At 47.2% G+C, this 10,374-nt stretch overlaps 1 protein-coding gene across 5 annotated transcripts in view; it reads left to right on the top strand.

The window, feature by feature from the left end:
- The window catches only part of LOC143283954 (uncharacterized), a 37,856-nt gene extending 28,126 nt beyond the window's left edge, over window positions 1–9,730 (top strand). For all 5 annotated transcript variants that reach the window (XM_076590419.1, XM_076590420.1, XM_076590417.1 and 2 more), the window contains 5 exons: window positions 786–1,086; window positions 2,521–2,784; window positions 5,071–5,216; window positions 7,613–7,748; window positions 9,306–9,730. In XM_076590419.1, the coding sequence (XP_076446534.1) occupies window positions 786–1,086; window positions 2,521–2,784; window positions 5,071–5,216; window positions 7,613–7,748; window positions 9,306–9,691 (1,233 nt within the window). In that variant the 3' untranslated portion in view covers window positions 9,692–9,730. The remainder of the gene's footprint in view (window positions 1–785; window positions 1,087–2,520; window positions 2,785–5,070; window positions 5,217–7,612; window positions 7,749–9,305) is intronic.
- The last annotated feature ends 644 nt before the right edge of the window (window positions 9,731–10,374 follow it).

Here is a 10,374-nt window from a genome sequence, read left to right as displayed (position 1 = left end):
ATTAAACATACACACACACGCAACAACTTATTTAAAAAAAAAAAAAAATAAAAAAAGAAGAAAAAAAGCCCTTTAACGACAACCCAACTCACACAATAATAACAACAACCGCCTTTCCCACGAACGACAACCCCACACAACAACAACAACAGCAACAACCGCTATGCCCACGAACGACTACCCCACACAACAACAGCAACAACAACCGCCTTTCCCATGAACGACAACCCCACACAACAACAACAGCAACAACAACCGCCTTTCCCATGAACGACAACCCAACCCAACACACACACACACACACACACACATACACACACACACACGACGACGACGACGACAACAACAAGCGACAATAACAACAACAACCGCCATAATGATGATGATAATTACAACAACAACAACAACAACAACCGCCATAATGATGATGGTAATTACAATAATGAATACTTGTTGAGCGCTTTACAAGAAACATTAAACAGACAAACACACGCAAGAATAAACATCACACACACACACACACACACACACACACACACACACACACACACACACAAAGTCTGTGAACGACAACCCAATTCACAACAACAACAACAACAACAACAACAACAGTGATGAGAAAGAATAGGGAGAGCTGGACAGTACAAGGTCTTCAGAGAAGAAGCCTCCCTCTCCCCCTCAGTCAAGAGTTTCGGCCCTTAACTCCTTACACTCTAAGGGGGCCGGGCCGCACCCAGGTCATGACTCAGGGATGCCCTTGCGTTACCAACAAAAGAACATTGCAGAGGAGAGACGAGCAAGTGAAGGAGGAGCTCCGCACCCTCTTGCAGCGGCACGGGGAGACGCTTCAGCAGGTGATGAGATCCGGCCTTCAGCACCTTCACCACGAGCTCCAGGGGCTGGGCCAGGACGTCAGCGGGCAGCTGGATGCTGTGCTGGAGGTCCTGGCATCCTCCTCCTCCTCCTCTTCCGCCTCCTCCTCTTCCTCCTCCTCCTGTCCGAACAGGCAGCGTGTTGGGGAGGATCGTGCAGTAGTCATGGACTCTGACGTGAAGGAGGTCATGGACAAGATTGTCGACCTCATTGGTGAGTGGGGAAGGGGGGGGGGTGAGATTGTCGACCTCGTTGGTGAGTGGGGGGATGGGGGGGTGAGATTGTCGACCTCATTGGTGAGTGGGGGATTGGTGAGATTGTCGACCTCATTGGTGATTGGTGAGATTGAGTGGAGATTGGTAAGATTGTCGACCTCATTGGTGAGTGGGGATTGGTGAGATTGTCGACCTCATTGGTGAGTGGGGGATTGGTGAGATTGTCGACCTCATTGGTGAGTGGGGGATTGGTGAGATTGTCGATCTCATTGGTGAGTGGGGGATTGGTGAGATTGTCGACCTCATTGGTGATGGGTGAGATTGTCGACCTCACTGGTGATTGGGGATTGGTGAGATTGTCGACCTCATTGGTGAGTGGGGGATTGGTGAGATTGTCGACCTCATTGGTGAGTGGGGTATGGGTGAGATTGTCGACCTCACTGGTGATTGGGGATTGGTGAGATTGTCGACCTCATTGGTGAGTGGGGGATTGGTGAGATTGTCGACCTCATTGGTGAGTGGGGATTGGTGAGATTGTCGACCTCATTGGTGAGTTGGGATTGGTGAGATTGTCGACCTCATTGGTGATGGGTGAGATTGTCGACCACATTGGTGAGTGGGGGATTGGTGAGATTGTCGACCTCATTGGTGAGTGGGGTATGAGTGAGATTGTCGACCACATTGGTGAGTGGGGATGGGTGAGATTGTCGACCTCATTGGTGAGTGGGGTATTGGTGAGATTGTCGACCTCATTGGTGAGTGGGGATGGGTGAGGGGGAAGGATTGTCGACCTCATTGGTGACGAGGTTGAAGAGGGGAGGGGTGACTGTCGACCTCTTGAGACTTGGGGTTGGGAATGTGGAGGGGTGGGGGTGCGGCTGTCGACCAAACTGGTTGATAGGGGTTGGGAACGGGTGAAAAGATTGTCGACCTCATTGCTGAGTAGGGGTGACCTTATTTTAAGAAATTAAGGTACAAAAAAAGAAAAGAAACAAACAGGAAACCAAAATAAAACAAAACAAAACAAAACAAAACAAAACAAAACAACAACAATAAGAACAAGAAAATAAACAACTGAAGGAACAGCAGTTGCACAACCAAAAACAAACAATAAACCAAACCATTATCACCACCACCACCACCACCACCACCACTATTACCAATTTAACTTATTTTCTGACAACCCATGGCCTGACCGGCGCGTTGGGCTTATTCAGATGTCAGGCATCAGCCTTGATGATGATGATGATGATGATGATGATGATGATGATGATGATGATGATGATGGTGGTGGTGGTGGTGGTGGTTATGTTTTTGTTTTTGTTTTTTTTAAAAAATAGAACATATACTGTTGTGTACAATAGATCAATCCACAGACATTGATTCTCCTCTCCTAAAAGAATGACACAGAAACTTTGTGGTTCCCCCACAGGACCCGAGTACGTCCGTCTGGGCAGACGGCTGCACGTGCCGGTACTGGAACTGGAGCTGATAGAGAAGGGGCGGGAGGACTTTGCCGAGAAGACGAGGAGGGTGCTGCAGATCTGGCTGAGGAGACACTGGGAGGAGCAGGAGGAGGAGGAGGAGGGGGAGAGGGAGAGGGAGGGGAGAGACCCGTTGGGGCGCAGGGTGGCCCCTGCCCAAGTCCTGACCCAAGCTCTTCGGGACATTGACAAGGACATTCGTCTCTTCAACCGTGAGGAGTTTTGTTGTTTCATCTACCCCCCCCCCCCCCTCCCGCCTCCTTCCTTCCTGCACTCCCCCTCCACCTCTTTGCTTGAAAGTGTTCTAGTCTTTTTCACAAACAAACCAGATCATGATCTTCTTCTTCAGCGTTCCCAGGCCATGTTCAGACGGTCAGACCAGAGTAGGTTATGAAGTCTGCAGTCCGCTGGAGCTCTGTTGCCGTTCTCCACAACTTGTCCTGGAGCGCTGCGGGACTGGGCCAGATCTGGCGCCTCAGCTTTTTGTGTAGAGGGCAGTCTTACAGGACATTGGCTGGAGTTTGAGGAGCGGTGTCACACGGACATTGGTCTGTGTAGGAAATTTTCAGTTTGTGGAGATGGGAGACGAGCTGGCAGTGGCCTGTGCGCAGTCTGAGGATGATGACTTGCTTGATCATGATCGATTTCATACATTATAGAATACACTTCGTGGCTTTTTTTTATGTTTCGTTTGTTTTTGTTTTTTGTTTGTTCATAGTTTAGAGTCCATTCATTCTTTAACGAACCCACCACATACAACAAACATTCGAATGTCATTAGTGTTCATATTATTATGCTTGTATTGTAAGCATGATGAGCACGACCACATGTTCGTTTCTTTTGAGAGATAATCAAGTTGACTTGCTCGACTGGACGAGTAGCCTTACGAGCTTGTCTTGTTACTTTTAAAATTAAGTTATAGAGTGTTGCGATGGATACGAGTTTTATAAAGCTTGTGTTTTTGATGGTGTTTTTGTCTTTTTGTTGCTGACTGTTTGCTGTTGGCTGATTGGTTGACCAGTCGACTGATTACTTGACCTCTTGAATTTGGATTGGACAGAAAAGATTAAGAGCAATGGAAGAAAAGTATTTCAGTTTCATACTGACTGTTGAATGAACAAGACCTACACTTATCTCTGTTTGTCTCTGCCTTGTCTCTCTCCGTTTGTCTTTGTGTTTATTCATAGCTTCGCTGAGGTTTGTATTGCTCTGTATTGCATTACTCTTTTTTGTCACAACAGATTTCTCTGTGTAAAATTCGGGCTTCTCTCCCCATGGACAGCGCGTCGCTACACTGAGAACACCACTCATTTTTTGGTATTTTTTTCTGCTTGCAATTTTATTTGTTTTTCCTGTCGAAGTGGATTTTTCTACAGAATTTTGCCAGGAACAACCCTTTTGTTGCCGTGGGTTCTTTTACGTGCGCTAAATGCATGCTGCACACGGGACCTTTGTTTATCGCCTCATCCGAATGACATAGCGTCCAGACCACCACTCGAGGTCTAGTGGAGGGGGGAAAAATTACTGGCTACTGACGGTGTGATACGAACCAGTGCGCTCAGATTTTCTGGCTTCCTAGACGGACGTGTTACCTCTAGGCCAACACTCCATATATGCGTTTTCATTGCCCACCCTCATGTTGTTTCTAAAAGTCATCCCGGTGTCTTGGAAGACTTGGAGCTGCTGGAGGTTGACATGAAAACAACAGACCCAGACACTCACTTCAGCTGTAGAGTATCTTAAAACATGACATTCCTATAAAAGCAACAAAAACAAACAAAAAACTGACGTATAACACAAGCAACAAACAAAATGAACATAAAAAAACCCGACTCTCACATTGGCAAGATAAATGTGAAATGGATGATTGATTTGGTTCTAACACCTCAGAAACATGGGCTACACGTGCGCGTCTGTTTGAGCTCTCTCTCTCTCTCTCTCTCTCTCTCCCCCCTCTCTCTCTCTCTCTCCCCTAATCGATTCAAATCGTAACTTGAATCATACAGGTTGTAGAAGATGCATCAGGCCCGATCCTAGAGTATAATGCGTAAGTTGTGTACCTGAATAAGCCAGTGTAATCATATGATTTGACTCATGCAGACAGGGTGTAAAATTCCAACGAGTAATGTTTGAAATAAGCAATAGTAATGGAAGAAGAAAAAAAAAAGATGGAAATTATGATATGAGGATAGGGGGAATGGAAAAAAAATCACACACCCAATTTTGATGATTTTACTGATACTAATGATTAGTGTTTAAAATAAGCGGTAGTAATGAAAAAAAGAAAGAAAGAAAGATGGTAATTACGATATGAGGGTTGGGGACAATAACTCCCCCCTCCCCCCCCAAAAAAAAAGCAACAACAACAAAAAAACCCAAAAAAACCAAAACGATTTTGATGATTTTACTAATGCTAATAATGATTATACCACGATGACCGTTTCAATGGTGATGATGGAGATAATGATGGTGTTTTTGTTTTTGTTTCTCGCGCGCAGATCCCCCGATCTCGGAACCCGAGCGGCGAGCATTGCGCGGTTGCCTGCAGTGCGCCATTGACCACGTGGATCGTCCTGTTGCCGTGCTGGATCATCTGATCGCCCTCAAGGAACTCACCCCCGCAGGCATCACGTTCGTTCAGGAGGTGCAGTCACTGATTGATCGATTTGGATACTTACGATTGATTGATACGGATACTTACAGAGCGTCGATTTGGATACTCATGATATATTGATACGGATTCTTATATGACAATATCATCGATTTGGATACTTACGATTGATTGACACGGATGCTTACATAGCTATAGCGTCGGTTTGGATACCTTCGATTGATTGATACGGGCACTTACATAGCTATAGCGTCGGTTTGGATATTTACGACTGACTGATACGGATACTTACAAAGTGTCAATGTGGGTACTTACGATTGATTGATACGGATGCTTACACAGCTATAGCTTCGATTTGGATACTTACGTTTGATTGATATCAATACTTACATATCTGCAGCATCAGTTTGGATACTTACGATTGATAGATACGGATAGTTAAATGCTGTAGCATCGGTTTGGGTACTTACGATTGATTGATACAGATAATTACATAGCATTGATTTGGATACTTACGATTGATTGATTCGGATAATTACATTGCGTCGATTTGGATACTTACGATTGATTGATACGGATACTTCTATTGCGTCGATTTAATACTCACGATTGATTGACAAAATGGTTTAATTGCATATATGCCTGTGACCCGTTGCAAACATAAATCTAAACGAGGGCAAGAAAATATAATCTTTCGACTTCTCTTAATCAGTTAAAGATCGTCATAGTGAAGGCACCCAAATACAGCTTGACGAAACTTAGTATACTTTCTGGGTTACTCATTGGCACAGACATCTAATGATTCGTTTCGTTAACGCATTTTAATATTGTTGTCTTTATGAGCTTTCCCTACGCTTAAAACCGGAAGACGATTTTGCAAAATAACGAATCTACCATTCAAAATATTTGCATACTACTGACGTCGTGTCAAGTACAACCTTTGTGTACTTTTTATGAGGTATTTCAACCGGAGGTCGCTGTAGTTTGGGCATCCAAACATTGCATGGATTCATCTTCACAGTCAACAAGACAAAGAAGGCAACCCACTTGACCAGCTGGCGAAAAATGATAGGGGTGGCTAACGTGCACAGAGACACAGAGAGTGAAGTACTGGTGTCTCGGCTTATACATCAGAGATTGGCATTAAGCTTAAAGATGGGCCGACAGCAAAGCAAGAGCTGTATGATCAGTGCTTTCTCCACTGCAATGAGAATTCATTTAAAGCTCAGCCTTTTGTGAAGGACTGTGACTCTAAAACTAAGAGCCAAGATGCACTGCCTCTTAGTGTTGCAGCCTTGGGGGCTAGCTGGCCCTTAGGAACCATCCCAACGCCAGTTATCCTAAAGCCCACTTGGTCAAGTGAGTGGAGGTGTAACTCAAGCAGGACGCTCTCTTTACACTGTAATCGAATTCTAGCCCCAGGTAGTAGGGGCAACAGTTGCCTTCACAGCTCTTCTTGGGTGATGATCAGAAGACCCCCGTACGTGCGGGTAATGGTCTGCCTGCTGGTAAATCTACATGAGGCAAGACCCCTTACCCCTTTCCCCGTTTAGACTTACCCACAGGTACACCTTTATCCGCAGGTACGATGGTCAAAGTCGAACAGGACTGACTGTCATACATACCACAGCTGCTGTTCTGATGGTCATAGTCGGACACGAACTGATTGTCATACATTCCACAGCTGCTGTTCTGATGGTCATAGTCGGACACGACTGATTGTCATACATTCCACAGCTGCTGTTCTGATGGTCATAGTCGGACACGACTGATTGTCATACATTCCACCACAGCTTTTCTGATGGAAAATTTGCGTCATTCGGTCTCGCTGAATTCTTTTAAATCTGCTCTGAAAACCATATTTTCCGTCAGCAGTAACTGCAGGGTTTTTTTCCCTGATCTTGGTGTGATCTGGTTTCGGGTGTATGTTTTGTTGTGGAGAGGCTGTTTGCTGTGTGTCAGTGTGTGGCGGGGTGCTGGTGAGTGTCCCTGCATTCGTGCGAGTGCGTGTGACGGAGTGTGCGTGCGTGTGCCACCGTGTGTGTGTGTGTGTGTGTGTGTGTGTGTGTGTGTGCGTGCCCGGTGTGTTGCAGGGATGCGTTTTCTGGAGGGCGTCATGGGTGGGTGGGTGGTTTCCAATGTTCAGTTGCAGTAGTCTTTTCTCAGTGGCAAGTACTTCCAGTGTGTGTGTGGAGGGAGGTAGTGGGGGGGGGGGACAGGGAGGGTGAGGGGGGTGAGGGTGGAGAGAAGTATTGATGGTGGAGGCGGGGATGGGGGGGAACGAAATGTAAAGCGCTTTGAGCAGTATTTCTGGAGAAACGAGCTGTATAAATGTCCATTATTATTGTTATCATTGTTGGACACGACTGATTGTCAAACATACCACCGCTGCTGTTCTGATAGTCATACACATACTGGCGTGTGGGCAGGTGGTGGGGGAGAGCAGGGAGCGCGCGCTGTGCCGGCTGTGGCACGTGACGGAGTACCGAGGCAGCGGCGTCATCTCCCGCCTGGCCCTGGCACTGGAGAGGGCCGGCCATCCCCACGTGTCCAGGCTTCTGACAGGTAACAGACTCAGCAGAGCGCGCGCGCGTGCACATTGCACGTGCACGTGAACGTGAACGCCGCGTACGCGCGCACCAACGCAATATTCAGTTTTCTCTCGCCTTTTCTATCTGTCTCACATTATGCACCCAGTGACACGGCCACGTCACATCATGGACTGCAGTGCGACATGCAACATGCACGCAAAGACTGACTGACGCATGTCCACAGACACACAAATGCGCGCGCACACACGCACGCACGCACGCACACACACACACACACACACACACACACACACACACACACACACACACACTCGCGCGCACTGACAAACACAAACGCACAAACACTGAGCGTGGTAGGAAGAATGGGAGAACAGTGAATGCGGCATGTCGAACAAACACACCCCATTGCATGCGATCACCACGCCGTTGACTGAGTCAGTTGTCCTCAAAGGAGTGGACTCCACACACTGATCTTTCTCCTGCTGTCATTTGAAGCATCAAAATTGTTATTCTTGCTGTCACTGATTATTATGAAACTAGTGATATTAGTAACTATCAATTAGTCACAAAGTCCTTTGGTCAGCGTTCTTTCTCTTTTCATCACTCATCTGTCTGAAACCAACTCCGTGTGTGTGTGTGTGTGTGTGTGTGTGTGTGTGTGTGCCGTGTGTGTGCCGTGTGTGTGTGTGGTGTGTGTGTGTAACAGTTTATCAGTGTAAAGTGCCTAGGGTGCTGTTTACAGAGTAAGTGACATGTGTGAATTAAACTGGCCAGCAGCAGTGTAAAGCTGTATGCCTCGGATCAGTGGTTTCAAGTCTCTTTTGTGAAGGACTATTACACTCAAAAACTATTGAATAAGCAATATTGCACTTGCTCTCAGTGCTGCAGCCTTGGGGGCTAGTTGGTGTTTGGGGACCATCCCGAAGCCGGCAGACTGTCCTAAAGCCGCACTCTTCAAGTTGGCCGAGAGAGTGGGGATGTAACTTGGGCAAGACACACTCCATTATAATCAGATTCTTGGCAAGATACTCTCCACTATAATCATATTCTAGCCCAGACAGTCGGGACAGGAGTAGTATAGCTTCAGTCGCCCGTCTGCTGCACTGGTGGTCAACCAGGAGGAAGGTGGCAGAATGGTTAAGACGCTCAGCTGCCAATACAGAGTCCGTGAGGGTGCGGGTTCGAATCCCGCTCTCGCCCTTTCTCCTAAGTTTGACTGGAAAATCAAACTGAGCGTCTAGTCTTTCGGATGAGACGATAAACCGAGGTCCCGTGTGCAGCACGCACTTGGCGCACTGAAAAAGAACCCATGGCAACGAGAGTGTTGTCCTCTGGCGAAATTACGTAAAATGAAATCCACTTTCATAGGTACACAAATATGTAAGCATGCACTCAAGGCCTGACTAAGCGCGTTGGGTTATGCTGCTGGTCAGGCATCTGCTCAACAGATGTGGTGTAGCGTGTATGGATTTGTCCGAACGCAGTGACGCCTCCTTGAGAAAGTGAAACTGAAACTGAAACTGACTATTAAGCAAATTAGCACGATTATTCATTATCATTCTTATTCCAGAGGAGCTGGCGATCCAAAACGCACGGGTTCACTCCCGCTTCCACCCCTTGGAAGAAGAAGAAGAGGAAGAAGACGTGGACGCCCCCCAGCACGCCGCTTCAGTGGCAGCTCAGCAGTTGGGGTCACGACCTTCACCTCCCAACCTTGGCATGTCAAGGCCGAAATCCGGTTCGACGAGAACCAGGCCAGAGTTAGCCAGCAAGGCGGTGGGCCTCCCTGTCAGACCTGTGTTTTACCTGGAGAGAAACACGGCGCCCGCCGCGCGGCAAGGGGACAGTGGTGACATTGTCTGGGACAGGAGAGTGCCTGCGGGAGCTAACTCCTCAGCAGCTGCTTCCCCAAGGCCTTTTGTTCTGAAGCCAGGGACAAGGGTTTCTAAGGTCTGAACTTTTTTTTATGGGGAGCGGGGAGAGGCGGGGGTGGGGGGGGGGAGGGGAGTTGGGGAGGGGTGGAGGTGGAGGTGGGGTGTTTGTTGGCTGGCTTGGAATAGCTCCAGCATGTTCTTGGGTATTCTATTGAAGGCGGCATCTCTCTTATTACTATTACTACTTTCAAGCCTCCACGTCCTCCTGGTACACTGTGTTCACCCAGGTCTTTGGTTCTGAAGCAGGGGACCACTAGGGTTTCTGAGGTCTAATTTTGTTGTTGTTTTTCTTCTATGCTTTTTCAGTGGGGGTTCATTGGTTTGTTTTGGAACAGCCGGACCTACTAGGCCGCATTCTTGGGTATTTCATTGAAGTCAGCATGTTCTTTAGCTTCTTCCTCCACACCCCCTCCCCTTCCCGCCATGTGGTGGGTGATTAATCAGAATAATTGAGCTAGACAGAAGGTTTACCTCATACTAAAAGAGGAAAGAAATTCGCCCTCTCCATTTTGCCAATTCATTCAGTGGTTTGGAAAAATCATGCAGGGTTTATTTTCACGTGGGTGCTTTCGGGATAAACTGCGTTATAGCCTAGGACCGTGTTACAGACTGTGATCTGGAGTAATTTTGCTTTTTTGGATGGATCCAGTTTTATTCCCTGTCATCGATGGGAAAAAACCCTTTCTGTGCACTTTGATTTTTCTT

This window comes from Babylonia areolata, chromosome 7 (genome assembly GCF_041734735.1).
Source record: "Babylonia areolata isolate BAREFJ2019XMU chromosome 7, ASM4173473v1, whole genome shotgun sequence".
In the NCBI taxonomy this organism is placed as follows: Eukaryota; Metazoa; Mollusca; class Gastropoda; order Neogastropoda; family Buccinidae; genus Babylonia; species Babylonia areolata.
Note: the sequence above shows the minus strand (reverse complement) of the source record. Positions and strands in the feature narration are given on the sequence as shown.